General features: G+C 39.9%; 2 protein-coding genes across 2 annotated transcripts; one reads left to right on the top strand and one right to left on the bottom strand.

Annotated features, from left to right (window-relative positions):
- The first annotated feature begins 1,598 nt into the window (after positions 1-1,598).
- On the top strand, positions 1,599-4,008 carry LOC104433280 (ethylene-responsive transcription factor ERF119-like). The gene is made up of 3 exons (XM_010045964.3): positions 1,599-1,836; positions 2,167-2,401; positions 2,521-4,008. The coding sequence occupies exon 3, from the start codon at positions 2,730-2,732 to the stop codon at positions 3,675-3,677; it is 948 nt and encodes a 315-aa protein (XP_010044266.2). The 5' UTR covers positions 1,599-1,836; positions 2,167-2,401; positions 2,521-2,729; the 3' UTR covers positions 3,678-4,008.
- Positions 4,009-10,710: 6,702 nt separating this feature from the next.
- On the bottom strand, positions 10,711-11,866 carry LOC104433279 (LOB domain-containing protein 42). Its single transcript, XM_010045963.3, has 2 exons — positions 11,616-11,866; positions 10,711-11,467 (listed from the first exon to the last, which is right to left on the bottom strand). Exons 1-2 carry the CDS (start codon positions 11,803-11,805, stop codon positions 10,881-10,883), a joined length of 777 nt encoding a protein of 258 aa, XP_010044265.2. The 5' UTR covers positions 11,806-11,866; the 3' UTR covers positions 10,711-10,880.
- Positions 11,867-23,816: the final 11,950 nt, after the last annotated feature.

Raw genomic sequence — 23,816 nt, 5'->3', positions numbered from 1 at the left:
TCACTTTCACATATGTTTTTTCACGGTAGAATATTTTTAATATTAATTCACATCAATTTTTTAATTTTTAAAATAAATGATAATAGTTTCACAAAATTTTTAACATATATGGAAGCAGAAAATTCTGAATTCAAATTTCCCCACACCCCTTATTTGTCTTGCTAGCTAAAAATCCCTCACTTTTAAAACAATTAATATTGACCTCGCAAAATCCCTAACTAGTATCAAGACAAATAATCCTTTATGCATAAATTTGCTTACATATACCTTCTATTCATGAAGCCGAGTCATCCATCTTCGCGATCAAGCCAAGTCCCGCTTTTCTACGTTCTTATTTCTTTTGAACAAAAGCATAAAAGATTAGGAAATATTAAAAGAAGAAATAATTCAGCGAGCAACCTCGAAATTTCCACGAACGTAGCAGGCCTACCAAACCTAGCTACTCATCTCATGGACCCCCCCGATCGCCCCCGACAGAAGCCCAAGACATCGTCGACAGACTCGACACCCGTCCCCTCGCGGACACGTGTCGCCCTGTCCCTTCGGTTGTGGGGGGCGGGGAGTCGGTAATTTGGCGGGAAAGGAAGGGCCGTTATTCCCACGCCGGCGTCAATTGGCGGGAAACCGAAGCAATCCATTCATTGGTCCCGACCGCCCACCCCACCCCGACACGCACGACCGTCTAGGGTCGTCATCATCATCCTCGCCGGTCAACATGCACGTGCGCCCACTGTTTCCCCCCCTTTTCCCTGTTCATGTTTTCGCTCCCTTTTCTTTTTCTTACTTTTACATCACGGCATGCATGTATGCATGTATGTATGCATGTATGTATGGATGCCATGTGTGTTTTTGGGTACATTGGAAGTCGGAAGGAAATTGGAAGATCTGTCGTTTTGCAGATAATAAGTAAATCGAACCGATGGCTACATATACCCTGCAATGATGCATGGCGGATCAAAGCCCATTTAAATAATAGAGACACGAAGGATCCAAGAAGGCAACGACTGAAAGAACACTCGGCTCTATTCTCCGAAACATAGAGGTCACGATCAGGGGTCTACTAAAAAGAAATGGAAGAAGAAGAGTCGTGGCGAATTGGCAACCCCCGCCCCACCACGTGGTCATACTTTTGAACGGCGCAAAATTAAGGTCAAGGCCAGGAGTCCTTGTCCATAGGTCTTGTTTGGCACCACTTCAGTCAGACTTGGGGATTAGGTTCGAGATGAAAAATAGGTCCTAATCGATATGAAAGTGGATGTTGTGAGGAAATCTTACAATTACTTCGCAGATGATGATGCCTCAACCCCTTTTCCTATGCAGGCTTTCACCTCACTCTTCTGAGATGGGTTCTACCTATAAAAAAAAAAAGTAAAATTTGCCAGGACGGAAAAAGAGCAAAAGGGAAAAAAACACAATCGGATTCGGCTCACTTCCGGAGCGGTGGTGGGGTTCGTGGCATCAAGATAGGCATGATGCAATTAGGTAAAGGTGTCATGCGCCATGAATGGGGATGGCTCCCGAAAGGGAGGTCATGACCGTACGTAGGGCCTCTCAGCGAGTATTTAATTCCAGATTCTTTCTTCTCTCCTTTTATATTTTATAATTTTCGAAACTATATCTTCGCGATTTCTTTACTCTGTTGTTCTCAATCTTTACACGCCCCGTCTTTAATGGCCTTTTGACCGCTTAGAAAAAGGTGCAGCGAGCAGCTATGAACTAGCAGCAGCAGCAGAAGCAGCAGAGGCCAGAACTGGGAAGCGAGCTCCGAGACATCATCACAGCTTCATCAGCACCGAGGGAGGCTGCGTTAGACCACGTCGGCCTAGTTCTTGACCGGTAAGTTGAGAGGTTTCTTGTTTTCCCCTCTCTTCTTTCCCGCTTGAAGCGTTTTTGTTTGGTTCTGTTTTTCACTGTTCGAGTTAAGATCTGCGAGGATTCGGTGTGTCGTTAAGTCTTAGGAATATGGTTTTACTCTGTTTCTGCGAAGGAAGGGGATAACATAACGCCGGGAGACTCTTTTTTGTCTCGTTCTAGAGAGATAAAAACATCATCTTGGCCATAGATATCTGATCCTGTAAGGATCGGTCGATCTCTTTGTTCCTGCTGCTATATCCATCACGATCTGATGCGACCCTTATTTCCGCCTATTGCTTTGTGTCTCAACAGCTAGAGCATTAGAGAGGTTGAACCGGGAAAAGGGTGGTTGAGTTTTGGGATTTATGTCGGCTGGTTTTGAGTTGGGATCTACCGGGGCCCTACTTCAGCACTCTCTTTCCTCATCGACACCTTCTTGTTCGGCCTATGATCTGTTTGTAACCACTACTTGCTGCACCCTCTGCTGCTTCTGGCAGAGGTTGAATCTGGTCTCGTCCTCTGTTTCCATGCGGTTGAGACCAAAAAGGTATGTGGGTTCTTGTTATCTTTGTTTGTGAATTTATGCAAGTTTCATGTTGTAGTTTTGTTGATTATTGTTGATTTTTGGTTTTAATCTGAAGTTGGGTTTTGGGTGGGTTTTTGCAGGAGCTGTTCTGGAGAGGAGTGTTTTGGGGGGTTTCACATAAAGCCATTTTCCAATCCGGACTTGTTCTTGATGGTCATTCCTACATAAACAATTAGACGCCTTTGTCATCTTTAGAGAACCACCTGCTTCCCTGTTTTTTAATCGAAAATTTTGCTTCTGTGGATACTCGAGGGGTTTTTGTTGAGGGTTTTAGCGTTTTCCTCTGCAAATGTCTGGCGCCTGTCAACCGTTTGACAAACGTTCTTTCCTCAAGAAAGTGAGAGATTCCAGAATGGTGAGGAAGATCCGGGTGTTCTGTAGAGATCCTGATGCCACCGATCTGTCGTCAAGTGAGGACGAATCGGATCAAATTGATGAGAAGCTCTTTGTTCGCCTCATCGATCTTCCGCTTCCTGTTGTGCACCCCCATGTTATTGACACCGAATGTTCATCTCTAGATACCATTAGTGATGTCAAGAACCGTCATAAGAAGAGAAAGCTTAGTCAGAAAGGTGATCTAATCTCAAAGAGAAGGCCGGCAAATTTGCGGTACAAGGGGGTCAGGCAAAGGAAATGGGGCAAATGGGCTGCGGAGATCAGGGACCCATTTCACCGGGGAACTCGAATTTGGTTGGGCACTTACAACACTCCCGAGGAGGCTGCTAAGGCTTACGAGGCTAAGAGGCTTGAGTTTGAAGCTTCAGTCAAGGCCTCCTCTGATGAGAAGAAGACGAAAACCCCCTCTCCAGAGACCTCTCTGTCCATGAACAAACCTGTGGCTTCAGGAAATTCGGAGAGTGCATCCTCACGCACCTCCCCATCATCCCTCCTCGACTCAGGCACGTCAGCCTCAAATGCCTCTGAAAGCTGTGATGTTTCGACTGAGAGAAGCAACAAGCAGCAAGCGCCCGCCCAAATTGCATGTGTGGAGGAGATACTGATGCCCAGTGAAGCTGTGCAGGACTTTAGCTTGGGAAACGACTTTGATATGCTGTTCATGGATGACTTCGGGCAGCTCGTGGATGATTTTTGTGGAACAGATGACTTCCAAATGTTCGGATTTGGAAATGAGACGAGTGAGCTGCTGCCTGATTTTGACTTTGACATTGGAAACGACGATCTCGGTCATTGGATGGAAGAACGACCTATTAATATTGCCTGCACCTCAGTTTTGTAGCTAGGAATCGGTATTATGGATGTGTTTTAGAATATGCTTGGAACTCTAATTTGAGCTCTCGAGAGGAGTGTTTATTTTTATTTTTTCCCCTGTTAATGAATTTAGTTTAATTTGTTTGTGGAGTCTTGGAGGGAGAGAGGGGGAGAGAGAGAGATGAGAAGGATGAAAGCAATTTTGTAAGGTGAGGATCCTTTGGGTTTTCTTGTGCCATGAGAGCCGTCCAAAGGTTAATGCAAAGTTTCTAAGACGATGTTGTTGCTCTTTGTCCTGGCAGTGTATTGTTTGCTGTACTGTGATACCCTTGTCGTAATGAAGAAGGGTTTTTGTGCTTTTCCTTAGTGAATATTGAGATAAGTGTGTTTTTAAGGATCCTAGAAAAAGGGATTCCAATCTCTTGTCCGAAAAGATAAAGCAAATCTCGTCCGTTAAGGTAAAGCTTTTAAGGATTTGTGTGTGGGCAGTGTAATGATAAGATTAAATCAAGGAGTTTCGACTTGTTACGATCTGAGGATCCATTTCTCGATGGACAATATAACTACAGATGGTCTTTGCTTTGTTTTAATGTTTTTGTGATAATTGAGGGATATGAGATGATCTTTGTTATTTCCCTCGTTAGAAGTGCTATTAAATTCACAGATTGACAATGAGAGGATAGTAGAAGATGGGTGGTGCATCTGGTTCTGGCACTTTCAATGGGGGGATATTTGGTAGTTGGCAATGAAAACGACAAGTTCCTAATTCCTTGGATGCCGCTGTATAATGCCCAACCTGTTCTGCTTGGTTGCTGCCAAAATCTGTAGCGAGGCCGAGTCAAACGGAGAAGGTGGATCAGTAGTATGGCGACTTGGTGCTGTAGCGCTGATGCTGGTGCGGTGCTGGGCTAGTGCTTTGACTTTTCCCTGACGAAAAATCTCAAAAACTGGGGTTTCAACTTTCGACAGCAACTGGTCATGCCTCGTCACTCTGCATTCCCATCCCACATATTCCAACTGGCAGCCTAGATTGCTGTGTTAATGCTCCTCTTCTTTTGACCAAAATGCAAGTTTGAAGAGCCAAGTCAACAGTCATAGATCCTCCGGAGACCATGCATTCACACGCATTTTTGAAGATGAGACGCAACTTCCATTGATATGTCCAGCAAGTCTGAGTGGACAAGCATTTCGGTGCACTTTTGGAGCAACTTTACTCGTCTCTGCATTTACCATCCAAATTGGCTCTCATCCAATACGGAGCCCCACATTCGACCCAAAAAAGAAGAAAAAATATGGAGCGCCTAAAAATTTGCAAATGATAAACAGTTTCCTCAGTGAAAAGATACAGTTACTTATTCATTATGTATATGTTTTTTTTTTTTTTTGGTTTGGCAATCGACTAACTATACTTAGATAGAGGAAAATAGTGGAGAGTGGCGATTGCGAAAGTAGTCTGTGGATACATTTGACATTAGTTTGAGTCATTGTCATGACTAGATATCGAGGTGATTTAGTTTAAGAGACCAAATGAGGAAATTTCTTCCTTAATGAATGATGCAGAAGTTATAGATATGGAGCTTTCTGGGCTGATCCTTCATACTTGTTGGGTCTATGACCCGTCCAATCAGGCCCATACATACACCCATGGCACTCCATGGGCCCAACCATATCTTGATGTCATTCGGCCCAGATTATTCATCTTCATTACTTATTGCATTGGCTTCGAAGCCAGTTTTAGCAGCACGGGACTCACTAAGCAAAGATAAAATCGTCTATGTAAAGATAAACATCCCGTGGGCGACATTGATACAGCATCAACCTTTTGATCATAGAAAGTAAAGTGTTATCATCCATTGTAATTTTCAGGATTATATTATTGAGATTATCTAATTGGATGAGCGACACCACGTCATCACGTCACGTGACATAAGCGTTACACACTAGATCTTATTTGAGAGAAATAGCCTGTATATGGTATAACAAAATAAATTCTTTCGCTTAGCACTATCTTGCGTGAAACTAGGCTAGGTAGAAGGCTTGAACTCCAGAGTTTGTAGCTCTCAAGCAATATTTAAATTACAAAAGGGGACGGGACTTCCACATTTCACCGCCATTCAGCAAATATGGATTTAGACATTGCACGTTGCATCTATTATGACTTAGACATCGACAAAGCTCTCTCCTCTCGCTAGTTTAATTGCATTGACTAAGTGAAAAGTGGGACAATAGGAAAAGCACAACTTTGTCCTAAAGAAATGCACAGAAAAGGTATGTCTAACTGCTGCAGACCGTCTGTCGTCTGTTTTGGATTGGAACTAAGGTTAGCTTTAACTTATAAAAATCTGGGAAAACAATCTATCCTAGAAGTCAACATCTGAGGATGACCAAATGTCCTATGATCAGACGTCATATTGGTTGCCCAGTCACTAACCATTAGAACCCATGCACAGTAGTCTCACAGCCTGGAAACCCGATCAGTTTTGGTAAGGGCTGTTGGCACGTCACGATTTGCAGGACACGAATTTAAGCCCTACGTTGGAATGAGTCACTTCTCTTCCTTTCTCCTCTTTTATTTTACTCAAGAAAGAACGAAAAACATGTTTCATTTCGAATCGCAATTCCATACCGTATATTCACTTTGGAAGGAAATCATCACTACTGAAGAGGGCTCTCTTCATCTATGTGAATGAAAAAAACAAAAGATTAGTGGACGACTCTAATTAATAAACATGATGACAAGATTGGTGGAAAGCTTACGAAACTGACCGGTTTCGATGCCACTTTGTCGCAAATCGGACTTGGTGAGTCTGAGACCCATACAAGAATTTTCACTTCAAATGATGACCATTAATGATAACTTAACCCTTTTAGCTCTTCCTAAATCTTGTGTTTAGGTGTTCGATTCTCCGCGTCATATCTGTTCGATTCCGGGACTCGCGCTTGAAGGATGTTGTGACAAGATTTGCAAGAGAACCTGACCAGCTGAAGTTCAATCCCTCTTCGTCACGAGGAGATCACCAAGAGTGAGTGTAAATGCGAATTCAAACTTATTAATGTTTAAAGCTAGCTAGTGGGTCCTTGTTTCACTAATTAAAAGTTAAGCAATTGAGATGTAAGCGAATAATTTAAAGGTTCTTAATATTTGATTATTTGACATTACACTTTCTTACGCTAACCTTAACACTCAGAAACAAAACTAAAAGATTGTATTTGCACTCTCTGGTGGTCCTGATTGGAGGTTAGATAAGTGCTGAAATGCAAGCGCAGGCGACAGATACAACGGAAAAACCTACGTGTTTATTTTTTGAACGTAAGAAAGTAATGGACTTAATAGTCCTAATGTCGTCCATATTTTAATCTTTTTAGTCATCTTTCCTATCTTCAATTTCCGACCTCCTTACTACCATATTTTATCATCATTCCCCTCCGCATATTTCTGTGTTTGTGAAAAAAACCATAAATGAATGAGAGGTAAATGATAATCCTGCTAAATTAAAAGTAAACTTGGATGAAGGAGATGATTCTTTTGACCTAATTAGTGCAGTTATTCCCCAAGTTAATATTGTCACCAATATGAAATAATGGGAGATAGACTCAATTGCTCCCAAACATATATGTACAAACAAAATGTTTTATCCTCTTACACTCTAGTAGGGAGAAGAAAAGAAAATATTTGTCTTGATGATTCGAGAATTGCTCAAGCTCTTGGGAGAGGGACGAAACCAACACCTTCCATGTCTATGCATTGTGATTACCGAGCCATCGTAAAGAATGAAATTTTCAATGGTAAAAAGAGATATCTAGTTGAGATGTGACGTGATATACAATTGCTTAAAGATGGTATTATGTCCATTGATTATGTGAAGTCGAAAGTGAATTTGGCCAATTCTCTAACTAAACCTTTGGGAAGAAAATTAATGATACATCAAGGGGAATGAGACTATGGTATTAAGCTTGTTGAGGAAAATCAATAGTGATGGGTAACTTAGCCTACGTGATTGGCGATCCCATGAATTAGGTTCATATGACTAATAACAAATCACTAGATTAGCTTGATGCACCATTAAATTTTTTTATCCTTTCTAAGGTGAGAATAGTGCAAGATTAAATTAAAAGAAAGGTTGAGTTCAACTCTTAATAAGTCTCATAGCCATTATTGATGGTGCTCAAATTGCAGGGTGTACTTGATGAAATCACTTATATAAGTGTGAAGTGGGGTGCTCCTATGAGGCTTTTGGTAAGATCTCTAGAATATTTATGAATAAACCAAGTACACACATGGCCTATTAGCTCAAAACCATGTTGAACAACAAAATATGTGAGGGTATAATTTGATTGATGAATATTATAATTTGCAAAAGAAATTCTTGATTTATAAGAGTTTTAAACTTCAATGATGATTTTGTGAATTATATTTCATTTTTTAGGTTTGGTTCATAACCCAAAAGGTGCCAATTCATGTTCCCTCTATTATTTTATGCGGAGTAAAGAGAAAGGTTTGTTGTAATTTGAGAGGATAGCTATTAAAGCCGGTTGCACCAAGTTTTGCACTTCGAGGGGTGAAGTTATCCTTAAAATAGCACTTGCACACCTTAAATAACTAATCTCATTTTAAAAAAAAATATTTTCCAACAATTTTTTTCAAACATGTTGTGCTAATCAGATATATTTAGTGGCATTTTCTTGAACATACTGAAATTAATGGAAAGTGTCCTTTATACGTGCCACCGCAATTTATGTCTGGTGTGTCCAACGACTCCCCACTCATGTTTATGTTTTCATTGAAAGTTATTCTTCAATTTTAATGGAGAAGACGATTGTGGCGATTCTGGATAGGAAATATCACATGTGAACAAGGCAATCGATAACTTCACTTTAATCGGATTCGAACACACATAAATTGTGTTAGAATTTAATCAAAGACCAACCTGAGATTGTAAAGATGCAACGATAGAATTTAATCAATGACAAGGCACCCGCAAATTACAGCAAAGATACATGTCGAAAATTACATTGACAACGTGAATTTAGAAACTAAAACCACAATGTATGAATTTAAAGATAACATATTTGTTTGTTTGTGTGTGGAGGAGGGGCGAGGGGGGCTCCTGTGGCCGAGCAATGGTATTTATATAATGCCTATGACATAACCCGTTAAGAGCAGTCATTTTGCCGTTTTAGTCATGTTTTCATATGTTTGAGAATCACGATCCCATGTTTTCATGATGCCACAATCTTATCTTCATGTGGTTACTTCTTTAAAATTGCGCCTTGATCTTTTGCCCCCATCGAGTTAGTTTTATTCCTTCTCCACAGTTTGTTGCTCTTTCTATGGGTGATTTAAATGAAAAGTTATATTGGTTTCTGCACGTCTTTCAAACATCCATTTCTTATTTGGTACCTCCATTGGTAACTTATCATTCCTTTTTATTAGTATTGCAGTTAGTTTTGCTATGACAATTGTCAACCATACGCCATCATATAGCAACAGCTAATTTATAATCATCGATGTATATGAATGTTAATCACTCTTTCGGTCGTCGATAGTGGCTCACGTATTAGCGTCAATAACCATTAATATTTTAGCCACGAGTCAACTCATGTGGAAGACCTGGTTAAATTTTGCTGGCAACACTTTTCCAATTCCGGACATCTCTCCTCCAAGAAATGTTGGAGTCTGTAAAAAAGTGTCTGCGAGTGAACCTGCATTTGCAGCAAGAGACCTCAGAAGTTCCCAAATCTCAAGGTTGATGTCCACATTGCATGGACAGCAAGTGTCCCATACACTCCTCCACCGCATGCTTTCTTCTAAGTGTAGCCCAAGCCCGCTGCCACACCACGCCCTGAATCAGACGTATCACGACAGGTTCTTGAGACGAAGCGAACTGGTGTCAGATGATAAGCAGTAATGGACCATTTGAGTTTCCGTGGAATCGATGTGCCTAAGTAAATCCCCATTTTTCTGGGGACAATAATCGCAGCATTACGGGAAGAAAATGTCAAAAAAAGAAAAGAATTTCTTCGGCTGGCAGGTGATGCTTATCCTGTATTCTCTCGGTCAAGTTCTAGCTATTAAGAATATGTTTCAAACTGACGAAGAAATGAGGTGAAAAACACTCCAACCGTTGAAATTTGGCACGGATGAACGCATAAGTGCTAAAACTTTCAAAAGATAACTTAAATGCCAAAATGGGATAAAAAATGAATACTTAAGTGCCAATGGTGAGAATTTTCGATCAAATAGTTGGCATACCATTTTCTAGGAAGAATTTGTAATGATGTTTATCCACGTGGTGCCGACGTAACTTTTTTTGTTTTTGGTTGGTTCGCAGACGTAACTAGATAAGCCAAAAACAATGTTGTTTTGGTCCAAATTTAATTTTTAATATGAAATATTAATTAAATTAAATTAGAAAACTAAATTTAAAAAATGGAAAATCAGTGAGAGACTCTTCGGCCCTTGTTGCCCCATCCCACCATCGTTGGAAGGGGATTGGCAACGGTGGGGCAAGGGTTGGTTGGGATTGTCAAGCCCTGCCTAGTGGTTGGCAACCTTGGTCGATTGTAGGTGAGGGCCTGCATGCCCTCCCCTAAATTTAGGGTACAGGACCGCGGCCTCCCCTAGTTGGCCAGGAGCACTGGCCACATCCCACTGTTGTCGGCCCTTTCTAGTGGTGGTGGGGCAGCGGTGGCGGCGGTGAGGACCTTGGAGGTCCTTGCTGATTTTTTAAAATTAAAATAAATTTATTTAACATTTATATTTAAAATCAAATTTTAGAGCAAAACGGTGTCATTTTGGAACAATGATTGCTGAGTAGACATCCATGTGACGGTTTTATTAATAAAATGATATCATGTTGAATTTCCGGCAAATCTTATCGAAATTGGCACTTATGTATCTAAGTTTCAAAAAATATAATATTAAGTGTAGTTTTTGGAAATTTAGGCATTTTATTTATCCATTCATATCAAGTTTTGATATTTAAGGATACTCTTTTTCTCGATGAAACATGTATGATAATGTCAGTTACTAGTCATGTCACATAATGATGTTACCTCTGCTCAGTGTTTCTATCTCATTCATATATCATGTGCTGTATGTACACATCGAAATCTGTCACCTCACCGCAAACATCAAAGCATCGGAACAATCGGAATTGCGAAACTGAAACTCGATGACAAATTGAACTAAAAATGACGACAAAAGGATAAGGCTTTATTTCTCGTCTGATCAATGCCGACCGAAGTCGGGCTCGCTTGGATGTGACGACGGTTTGACGCCCAGACCCAGCTCTAACTGGAGTGGACTCTCCGGACTCTCCTCCGCCGGCCAGTCGAATTTCAGCATCCGGTTCCGCTTCCCCAGGTTTGCCAGTGAAGCCTCCACGGTCTCCACCGAGAAGATGCTCTCGGCCTCCGCGCTCTCCCGGTTCGCCGCCGCCCGTGAGTCGTGGCTCGCCTCCTCGTAGATGGGGCCCGGGTAGATCCACTTGCTCCCTTCACGGCCGAACAGCTCCTCGGGCTCCGTGCCCAGCTTGTCCCGATTCGATGACGACCGCTTGAACTGAGTCCTGGTCCTGATCTTGCGGAGGCCGCCGGAGCCGGACGTCTTCCGGACGTGGCGGATGTCGCAGGGCTTGAGGCGGGGCCCCGTGGAGTCGAGCGAAGGCGATCGCAAGAACTGGGAGGAGCCCTGGAGCACCGCATCGACGGCCGACTGGCACTGGGCCCAGTTGCCCGACCAGAGCAGCCCGACCGAGCCGTAGATCGGGTTGACGATCCGCCCGCAGGCCTCGTACAGCAACGACCTGAAAACGGCTGTCCAAAAAGAATGAAGAGGCTCTCAGCGACCCTCGGCAGTGGCGACGCGAACAGATTTTAACGAAAACGCATCTCCATTCCCTTCGTATGATGACTCAAACTCGAATCGTTTCCCTTGTTCACAGAAGTAGATGGATTTTGATACCTGGGCGGAGGTTGGAGGGGCCAGCATTGATGAGGTTGATGAGGCCGGCGCGGCCGTAGAACTTGGCGAGGAACGTGGTGGCGTTGGCCTGCGACTCGGGGGATTGGATCCACTGGAGGCAAGGCCTGATGGTGCAATCTTCGCTGCAGGCTTTCCGGAGGACTCTACACCCGTTGCAGCTCATTCTCATTCCCCTTTTCGAAGTCCCTCTGTGAGAAAGAGAGAGAGAGAGAGAGAGAGAGAGAGAGAGAGAGAGAACGGGGATGTATGCGATGAAGGAAAATAAGAAGAACAGGGGGCTTATTTATTGGCAAGGTGGGGTTTTGGGGAAAAAGATGGGAAGGAGGGTGTAGCTGGTTTCATTCACATTTGTCAAAGAAAAAAAAACCAAAAGGAAGAATATGCTATGATTCATACATTTACCAAAAATTACCATCCGCTTTTACTTTATAATACTGCATTTTCGGGATGTAAATACATTTTTTTTCCTTTCAATTTTGCCCTCGATCAACTTCCTAATTTTGGAAATGTCTTCAAAAACCCTAATTTTGCCTTAGCAATCGGTGTGCTGCCGATGAGCAATAAAAGGTGTTAAGTATTGAATATAAGATGCACATTAAATATTTACTTACAATTCGATGCATGGTTTTGTAAATTAATCTCCATCTACTTTCTTCTTGAAAGAAAAGATAAAATACATCGAAATATGTCTGGACTGTGCTCTTTTTTGTTAAGTGAGTTGGTTCCTTCCAACCAAGTTTCCTTATGCGACCCTTTGGGATGCGAAATTTCGGGCGATAAACGCGCTAATCTCTCTTGTCCTTTTTACCTATTTATTTGAAGCTTTGACCATCAATAATACTAGAGATGCAAAGACTAATAAATGACGGTATCCGATTTTCTTGATTGAGTTATGACCTATTTACTTAAGAATTCACTTTCTATTGTCTCCTTTTTTCTTTGATTGATTAATAAAACTTTTAGAATTGTATAAAGGCCAGTAAGCAATGGGTGCATTTGGTGTAGCATTTGCAAAGCCTTTTGGGGCCTTAAAGCCCTTTCGGCAAATGCAAATGCCTTTTGGCAAAATTTTTGAATTGTTTTGGAAAGATGCAATTGTAAACTCTTTAAAGTCCTTTAGCTTAGGGCATGTCAGAAAATATTTTGGAATATTGCATTTCCGAAATGCAAATAGATTTTTTTCATTTCCATCAATGAGTGACTGATGAGCCACTGCAACCTTAGCCTGCCTGACTTGAGGCGAGGTTGGTTGGCAATAGTTGAGTTCTAGCCATAAGTAGTTTGAGATTTTTTATATTAAAAAAATTAGCAAAAGTACTTTACAAATTGCAGTTTTACCAAATGACATTTTTTTGTTAAAGTTGTTTTCTAATGTATTTTTTAAATACATTTTACCAAATATTATTTGCATTTCAAAAAATCCTTCGAGCCCAACGACCTTTATATTTTCCTAAAGATGTTTCCCCAAAATCAAACCAAACCAAACCAAACGTCTCAAATTTTTAATGAGCGCTTAAACATGATATACTTATATAAATATATTGTGGGTACTAATCTCACTATATTCAGCATTATTCTTTATAAAAAAATGAGTTACTTCTTGATAATAAAATATCTGGAGTGCACTCATCACTCATGAATTGTCGCATGACACTTGTAAATATTATCGACATTACATAAACGACAACATTGGCTTCCAAATTTATTACTTGACGAATTAAAAATTGTAATTGGCATGTCCGAAATTTATTACTTGAGCTACCCTGCATGCACGGCTATATTCACGATTCCACCAAAATGTCGTTTTGGTTGCGAGCCAAGAAGACAAATCATGTACGACATGCATGGCATCTTATATGAGTCGGTACTTGAATTTCGCATTCTTATGTTCTAGATTTTAATCGATTTTGTCCATCACATAGGACCGACAATTCGTATGCATGTATCATGACTGGATTTTCTAATCATGTCAAGTCATGTAATTGAGAAACACTATGCCATAATTGATTATGTTATAGAACTTATGTATATTAAATTCATGTCAATCCGTGTCCCTTCCACTTTGCATGTACTCGTCTAGAAACATGGCGGTTCATATTGCAAATTTGCCACCTTATCACATGAATTATTTAGAATTATAAATGACCCGTTTTGTTAATTAAAAAAAAAAACAAATGAAGGACTAAAGAGCATTGTCTTGCATTTATTGTTACCTTAAATGAGGTTATCATCTTTCTAATGGAACCCACACGGTATACCAATTCAAGAGTTTCAGATGCTTAAAAGTCTTCATATGTACAATGGTCAAAGTTAAACCCTAGAAGGACAATAGTTTTCTCACCCTTGATCGGAGGAAATTCCCACCTGTCTGATTGGTTGGCTATAGATACGAACATTACCTACGCATTTGTTACATATATTTCTTATTGTCAATCAAAAGCTCGGGGATGGAAGAGAATCCACCCTAACTCACGATGACCATGTCAAACGGGACCAATTTCTTCCACAAATTCCTCAAGTATTCGCATGTTTGAGATACCAACATCATTTTCTTTACACCATTTTCCATCCCACACGCATGGAAGGAGCGGTAAAATCTTATGGATCAGCTTCATTTTAAGTAGTCAATTTGTACTCAATTTGACTTTTAGAAAAGCCGAGTGAACTATAATAAGGACAAGAGGGGAAGCACGCAGGAAGGATACAGGGGAATCTGGTGGGCTCAAATATTTTATTAGAAGGCGCGTGGCCAGCACAAGGCCCTCTATTTTAAAAATACCGTGGGGGGCGCCACATATCTTGGCTTTCCCTCTGTTTCGTCCCTCCTATTTTATTGTGTTCTCTTTCTTGAGCACTCGAATCGTAACCCATTGAAATTCCTGATTACAGGAGTCCCTCCCACGCAATCCCAACTCGATAATTAAGGAAATTGTTGAGTTTGCAGAACTGATTTATGCTTCATTTCAATCACATTAATGTTGAAACTACTGAGTGAAAACTCAAAAATCACATAAAAAGAGAGTCAATATCCATTATAATTAATATATGTAGAAACTTCTTGTTCGACCGGGTGTAACTGTGACGAATCGATCAGGAATTTAATTCGGGGCTAGCAGAAAAAATGGAACTCTAAAAACCGCTTACGGCATTCCACTCGTTAATCTGCGGGCGCCCATTGTTATGCAGCCTGCTGCTTTCTTTCCTTGTAAGGTTTGTTTACTCCAACTTGCGCGGAACCTTACAAAGACACTTAGCTAAGCCCTTTGCTTTTACCCTTCTCTTTTATCCTTTTTTTTTCTTTTCCCTGTTCTTTGTTTTTATTTTCGCCAAATTCTTAGCTCTATTCAATGTACTAGTACTTTCCTCATATGCTGAAGGGAATCATGGAGAAAGGGGCAATTATATTTGTGCTGACGGATATTAACGCCGTTAGTTAGGGCATCTTGAAATTAGGGTTATTATATCGAGTCCATACATATTTGGTGGGTTTTGGTATAGCAAAAGAGAATGATCAAGTTTTTCCTGTAGATCGACATTCATGAGTCAACCATCTAAGTTAATCGTCATGCCAAACATCATTTAGTATATTCTATTTAGGAATCTTAACAATTTGATGTACAGATGATGGAGATCGTTTAACAAGATAGACCCATAATATGGAAAGGGAAAATCTCGGAAGAAATACCGAATAAGTTCTAAACCCCTCATTCAATGTCATTTCAATTTTAAACTTTTCAATTTCATTAATTTAATCCTAAACCTTCATACGAAACTCTAATGTAATATTTCTACTCAATTTTCATTGAGAATTACTGATATGACAATTCAGTTGCCGGTGATTATTCTTCATGGCACATTGCCAAGTTAGCGATTTTCCAGCACATGGACCCAAATGATTCAATTGGAATTTCTTGCTAAATTTTATGACTATAGTGGTCAAATTGACAACTTAAGATTGAGTTGGTATCTATACGATAAATTTAGGACCGATTGAACAATTTCTTGGAAAGAACTCTGTTAGTCTTCCTTGGGATCATTGAGTCCTAATTGACATTGCCTACTAATTTAATATGCTCCCAAGTTTCCTCCTCCTATTTTTAGATTCATTTCATAGGTAAAAAAAAGTTAAACCTAGCTGTTTCCATCAGTCATTATCTGATTTTGTCACGCCAAGAATAAGGTGAGTTCACTGTAGCCACGAGTTCCATCTTGATGGGGTCCTCTCAACACTTCAGCACAAACGAATAATTGATTAGCTTTTTTTGTATCTTGAATAGTAAAAGCTGTCCATCATCACCATAGACGAATAAAATTGATTTTTTTTTTTTTTTTTTGCAAGCGATGAAAAGCTATATAAAAATGCCCCAAATTAGAATGATTAAGGTCATAGATCCGTGGTCCAATTGGCCTCCTTAAAAGAGATCTTTTCCGCACCAAGGCTGGACAACTACGTCATAAGATGGATGCTTTCTTGTTGTCGAAGACTGAAAGTCAAAAAAAAAAAGAAAAGGAAAAGAAAAAAGAAAGGACCAAAATAGTGATTAGTGAAGAAGACTAAGTAAACTCTTCTAGAAGTTATGATTGTTAATTAATACGACCGCCACAGTGCTAAATGCAAACGATGATTTTGTAATAGATTAATAGCAGCTCCTCAGGTAAAATTAAGTTGCTTTAAGATAAACAGAATGCCAAACTCTTATTGTGTATTGAGCTTCATTGATGTACATATTCCTATAAAGAAATAACCTATGTCAATCTAGTGAAGCCATTGTTTAGCTCAAGACTAAGGTTGTGTTTGTTTTACGAAAAAATGAATGCTTGCATCATTTATAAAAATAAATGAATAAAAAGTATTTTCGTCGTCTAAAATATTTAGATATAAATCGTTATTGATAATAAAAATATTCTTTATCTACTAATTATTTCAAATGATAAAAATAATTATTTTAAATAAAATAGTTTTCTAGTAAGCATACCGAGCCTGAGCTAAGTTGGACATTTTGTCGAAGGCCAGTCCCTTTGTACATATTATGCACTAATAAATTATTAACACAAGGAAAGACTCGAAATGCAACATCACTCTTGTCATTATTTCGCCTCGAGTACACCATTTCCTCTCTATTGTCGTTGAACTATTTAGACCCCTCATGGTATTTTATAACATGAAAGTATGCCGACAGACGCTCGGGATGGTTGTTATTTTCTTACAAAATTAGTGGCATGATTATTTGCAAATGGAATTAATCGCACGCTAACGTCTACTAATTGTCGCTCATCCAATTTGCTGACAGGAAGAGCATTAGATTCTAGATTGAATGAAAGAACTTTTCCATCCCTAGTTGGCTTCGTACGGGTTCTAAAAATATTTTGATGGATCCATATGATGAGAATCTTTCTCTAGTTTCGCGTAGACAACTACTTTTAAATCAATATAATTGTTAGGTATTAGATGTTGTACCAAAAACATCTTGAATTTTCTGCTACGTAGGAACTATCATACAGCTTTGTTTATTGGCGTCGAATACATCGTCCACGGAATATTAAAGCAACATGTATATTTCTTAGTGAAATAATCGTTGACGTGATAGCGGAAATACCGATGAGGCATCTAGCCCAATGGTTGGAAAGTTGGGATGGGGATGCCAAAACTCGCGGATCAAACATTTGCTGTAAGACCAAAATAAAAATAAAAATATGAAACTTATAAATAGAACTGTTGTAACTAAGCTAATCGAGCTAAAAGATTAGATTTTCAAAACTGATTAATAGTGAATCAAATCGAACAATGAAGCTATATTTATCTTATAATGACTGCTTCTACCAACAACATAAAGCTAAGATAAGAAAATCTAATTTTTAATACAGCTAGGCGAGTGATTTGGTATTAATTTATGCGCGTGATTCATATATGATATATTTCGAAACGTAATATTTTCATGCGATTAAATATCCTTGCATTTCAACGCGCATAATTTCCTCCCTTTGTTTCCATTACTTTTATTGACAGAGAGTGCCCGTTTACAATGACCGTGGCCATGGGGAACGGCGGTCAACGTCCGAAGCTTACGTCGTCGAATGCCATTTGCTTTTTCTTTTTTCTTCCCAGGGTTTGAAAATTCAAAGGGCTCTCGAATTTGACTACGGAACGTGCCCGCCACACGCCAAAACACTTTTTTATTGGCCAGGAATCGATAATTGCGAGACGCGTTCAAAGGGTTGGTACGAGTTGGAGTACAGTCCGCGGTCATCATGGAGTGTCCAAGAAGTAGTACTCCGGATCCCCCCTCCCCAAAACAAAACTAGTACTACACACACGAAGATATAAAAATATTTAAACTCGTTCTGTTTCACAAAAATAATTTCTTAAAAAGGGATCGTTTATATCACTTATAGGAATGAACTAGCAAAAAATATTTTCATCATTTACGAAAATGTGCAAATATAAATCGTCATCTATAACGACGGCATTTTCTATTAACTAATTATTTTCAAATGATTGTGTTTCGTCTAAAGTGAATTGTTGACGAAATACCTTTCACTAAAATTCATTCTTCAGTTTTTATTAAGATGAGATGAGTTTGGTGATAATTTCGGATAAGAGTTGTATAAATGGAAGATAAGGAACAAATACACTTCAATAAAATTTAATCGACAAGGAAACCTGGTGCATAAATTTTTTTTGACAGAATTAATTGGCAACAAAGTGCGATGACAAAGGTAAAAGGTCATAATTTAATTGATGATGAAATATTTAAAATTACAATAAAGTATAGAAATTGAAATATATTTAAATTGCGGAAATGATAAATTGCTGAAAAAGTAAAAATAAAGATAAATTTGCGAGAATGTTGAGTTCTTTCATTGATTTTTTTTTGTAGAATCTTGAGAGACCTCAAAAGAGGCACACTTAGGGTATTTATAACTCTCTTTAAACAATTACAAACGGCAGTTACTAAATTTGAAAGAATAAATAAGTCTTTAATCCTTTCTATGGTTACTAAAAGTACCTCATGAACACTTATCCAAAAAGATATAACTACCCAACGATTACCTTCATGTCTATTGCTCACCGGCGATATTGATGACTTTATTGAGAAAATTCAAGGCTCTTGTCAATAACTTCATGTTGTGTTATTGATGGCTTCACTAGCCATATGAAATGAATTGTAGAAAATCCAGAATTATCGGTTCCCCTGCTAGGCCACAAGAGGGCACCAATCAATGGACCAGCCATTATGAATCATTTTCTCGGCCCAATCACATGTAATGGGCCTCCCAGTTTCGGTCTTAATGTGACCATGGACTGAGGCCCACCAAGGAAAGCACATGTCCACGGATTCGGTGCCACCCGACTTTTGGAGTTGCTTTGCATATGTTGGGCCTTCTTGAAGAGCTTCGGCTTAAAATCCCTGAGTTTTACTCTCTTAAGCTTCCTGTTTGTATGTCTACTCGATGTCAACGGTCTTAAACCTAATTAAAATGATAACCAATTGAAATTACCATTGTTTTAAGTTATGATTTTATTGATTTGGTCTAGGTTTGGTTGAGATGGCTTCAAACCAAATATTTGGGGTTAAGTTGTGGTGACACCGAAAGTGCCCAAGTCTCCCACCATTGACTTAGACTAGGAAAGATTGAGCAAGACGTGACCAAGGTCAAATTTGCTAAGCGTTTGGAGTTCTTAGTCAGCAAAATATATGTGGTTGATAAGTGTTTGGTGTTGGCATGAAAGAGCGGAGAAGGAATGGCTGTTGAAGTAGTAGGTTTGTTTAGTACCTGTTTGTGAATGCATGTTGCCGAATTTCAAGAGTCACGTAAAATATGTTTGCTTTTATTGTAACCGTTGTTAGTTGTTGTATAAATATTTGAATCATAGTTTTTAGCAAGGGCTCTCAATCAATCAATGGACAGCATTAGTTCAATTTCATCTTAATTTTATTATACCATTCTAGTACACTTTTATGTGTCTAGCCGTGATTGCCTTTTGTCTCAATACTTTTAATTTTCTCATCAATTCTGTCCAAGAATCAGTCTAGGATCCTTCACATCCTTCGTTGATTTTCATGACCCCTTACATTTCGAAAAGTTTTTCGTCACTAAAATTTCAACAAAAGAGGTTAAAGAACTTTTTGCAAAATCGAACAATTAATGCCCTCAGCATACGGAACTGAAACAGTTCCTTACAAGATGTACCTACTCTGGACTTTGAATGAGTGTAAAATTCGAATGTCCAGGTATTCCCCCATGTGTACGGTAACCTCCAAAATTAAAAGGATACCTTTAGGCGGAGTTAGGCGAATGGAGGCGGTAGCCAATAAGGAAAGGACGAAAGTATCGTTAAACGCAAGGGATATTGCATTCACCAGGTTAAATTAGATGCCAAATTCCCTTGAAAAAACACTAACTTCTGGTCCAAACTTTTCTTTATCTCATTAAAAAAAATCAATTTTTATTCGGTATCAAAATTTGGCATTCACCAAGTTTTCTTTCAATGATGCCGTCAGATGAAAGATATATAGGAACTTGATAGGTGTGGAATTTTGGTACCGATAATTGATACTTTTTTTTATGAGGTAAAAAAAATTTAGGACAAGATTCACGAAACAGCTTTAGATGGTAAAATAATCTATTCTATCGTGCCCTTTTTACGTGGCGAAGACCCACGGAGGCGGAAATCTCATTATTATCGTAATTATTGTGGTTAGAATAATTTAGGTAGGAGTGCACGGATCGGAGAGCTAACTTGTCTGGATGTCCAAATAACCAACTGAGGGGGGGAGTCAGTCAATTTGATTCCCATTCCAAACCACAAGCGGACAAACCTCCACGGCTCCGAACTCAGTCGCAGCTTTTTTTCTCTGCCGCTCAAACCATTTCTCCTTTAAAAAAAAGGGCTCCGTTCCGCCGCACAGTACGTGGCTGTCTCTCCCTCTCTATCGTTGCGGGGTTCCTCGGCAAAACTCTCCTGCAGAATTTAGACAAACGTCAAATGAACTGGTATTAAAAACGCTTTGTCTTCTACCTCGTCTTCTGCTCGATGGTGCCTTTGTCCTCACTCCACCCCCATTCCATAACGGGACGATAAGTTCGCTGCAAGAAACAATGCGGAAGATACACAGGTTTCTTTAATACCCTCTGATCGGTCCATACGCTAAACTCCATCCGACTTTCAACTCCATCATGTCTTTCAACAGCGTTGGGGTTTTCTGGTCTCCAGTACGTTTAGATTGCACCCAACATCGTATCCTAGTATTTAACTCATCGATCTTTGATTTTTATGCGGAGTATGCACTGAAGCTGAGTATGGATCTGTATAATTATTTTGTAAGGAGGATGTGTTTGGAAATGCTTTATAAAGCGGTTTTTGAGCCCAGAAAATTTTTGGAAGAAATTTATGATAGTCTTTTGTTTTAGAGTTCTCGTCTAGGGCTATCTCTGTTTTAGAGTTCTTTACCTATCAAATTGACTTTGGAAAGACTGAAAGTTCAAAGAAAATTAGTTTTCTAAAGAGAGATAATTCCAACCTGCCTATAGACGGCAATCGTCACTCTCTAAGTGCATATGACTACCTATATACATGCTATGGACTCATCTTGATTGCTCATTCTTCTTAATACTTCTTCCAAACCCTCCCCTAATTGTGCTTTTAATAGATAGTAAGTCGACAGATTCCGACATCAGCGTGAAGCTTCTTCTAGCTAGAAGGTAAAAAGTGCCTGAATCATACGCATTATTTCTGTCACATTTTCATTACGCTACAGAATTTTGCTGTCTTCCTCGTGGGATAAGGGCTGCAGGCCACGCTGTAATGAACCAGCCTTTGACTCTCGCACTATAGGAGCTATGTAGCTCCTACCCACTTGGCGAAGTACAGTTTATGATAATGAAATCATAAATGCACGCATGTATATAATATATTTGTGTAAAAACCGATCAAACTTGCGTGAAATTAAGTCACGCGGCACTCACTAATAAGTTGATATTATTATCATTTAGAGTGCAATGTAGAAACTTAAGAAAACTGCAAACATAAGATTTTGTTCGTGGGCACATGTTCTTGGTGACATATAAATATGAGTAAATACTAACAAGATATAAATCTGTTCAGAAATTACCGTTGATAAGAGCAACTATATTTAAAATGTTTTAAAATCGTGAAATTTATTTGAATTGATTGGACTTTGAAAGATAACTATCTCATTTGATTTTTCTAGAGGCAAGAGATTGTACTCTTCCTGGGCATCTCCCCAATCTAATTCAAAGATTGTGTGACTTCAGATTTTTTAGCCCGGACACCGAGTTGTTAGGTAACTTCTGTGACCTGTCCAAGCCAGGTGATATTTTTCCATCACTTAGCTGTCCAGGAGTATATTCCATCTCCCTCGTGCACTGTGTAAACCAACCAAGGCCATAGTATAGTCAATCTCATAGTATGCCAAGTTGGATTCTACACTACAGCATCAGTGAGCCTGGTGGTCAATGCTAGAGAAATCAGATCAGACTGCTGTACATTCCGGAATCGCGAATGAGTCCATCACATTCAACAGCTACTTCAGCATAGGGTTCAATCCAATATGGACACACAACACCCCTCATCAAGCATTGACATTTCACGAAATGGGGCAATCAACTTCCTTCTATCTTTTTTTTCTTTTGAATAATCCTCGAGGACGTCTGAACGAATCACACTTTTATTACTTCTTCTGGGAAGATATAGGGCAACACTCTCCTCTAGGAGAGCCAACGAGTACTCCAGACTAATGCAATAAACACCAAACGATGCGTCGAAAGGATTTTAGCCCCCCAAAAAAACAACAAAAAAAGATGCATCGAAATTACAAGCCACTTCAAAACAAAACCCAAGCTGAAAAACTCAAAAAGGGGAAAAGAGTATACTGAATTGAGCCAGAAATTGCCTTTTTCTTCTTCTTTATTTTTCACTTTATCTACTCCAGAGGAAAAAGTTTCCTGGAAAGAAATCCGAGTAAAAGATGGGTTGAAAAGATGGCAGGTTTCTTTTCTGATGAATAGAAGATTGCAATCTTCCTTGACAACACACTCGGTGCAGCCAAGTACAGGTCGCGCACAGTGAAATCGCCTCCGGTTTCAAGATTTGATTTTTTTAGGACACAATTCTTTCGTTCTATTTTTCGTTGCCCGGCACGGGCCGATAGCATTTCGACCTGAGCTTTAGCTCGTTATTGCGTTTCTGCCCTTCTTCCACCACCAGAAGGGACAAATACGTGAAAAATCTAAAGACGCAAGCAAGAAGTGAGCCGGGAGATCTCGTACGTACAATGGAAAAATGAGTGGGCATGTAAGTTGCACTGTGGAAATTGATCAATTCTCGAACATCTCTCTCTGTACACATCAGGATCCTGTCTCCAGATATTTGCGGATCCTCTCTCAGTCGAGAAAACGAACCCAAAAAGGGTTTTCGAAATGCCAAAATACCCCCGGTTTTCCCTCCATTGACATACCAGGAAGGAATCCAGCTTTCAGATGAGAAAATCGTGGGTATTTTGGGTACTCGAGAACATAATTCAAGAAACTAATGAACAGAGAAAAAAAGAGAAAACAGATTGAGAGAGAGAGAGAGAGAGAAGAAGGAACACTTGGGGATCAATTGTGGAGAGGATCTGGGCAGCTGGGCACTGTTCTCTTGCTCTCTTCAAGAACCGACGATGGGTTGGCCGGAGCCGTGTCGCGTCTTCCGTCGAAGTACTTGTGCAACAACTCTTCCTTGGTCTTCCTGTGCGAGGCCACCACTTGCGATTGGCCCGTCGTCACCTTCTCCGTCACGATCAAGACGCCGCCGCCGCCTCCGCCGATTCTTCCGGGCACCACGCGTATGGCGTTGGCTCTACAATCGCGAAGGACGCATACTTGGAGCAGGAGGAGGATCGTCAGCTGAAGCAGCACCGGTCGTCTCTTGGTGCGAACGGGAGGCATCGTTTCGGCGCTCTCATAAAGTCAACAAGCCCGAGCCGAAGCCGGTCGCTAGAGCTTGCCTTTCGGACGATGGTGAGTTGAAAGAAACCGAGAGAAAGAAGGACGGCAAGATTCAAGCTTTGCGGATCTTACGGCGCCGTTGAAACGAGATCGCGATGCTCCTCTTTCTTCTCTCTGATTTTCTTGGCAAGACGCAGAAACTCACACGCACAGTCTCTCTCTCTCTCT

This window comes from Eucalyptus grandis, chromosome 2, assembly GCF_016545825.1.
Source record: "Eucalyptus grandis isolate ANBG69807.140 chromosome 2, ASM1654582v1, whole genome shotgun sequence".
Lineage (NCBI taxonomy): Eukaryota > Viridiplantae > Streptophyta > Magnoliopsida > Myrtales > Myrtaceae > Eucalyptus > Eucalyptus grandis.
This window is presented reverse-complemented; position numbering and strand designations above follow the sequence as displayed.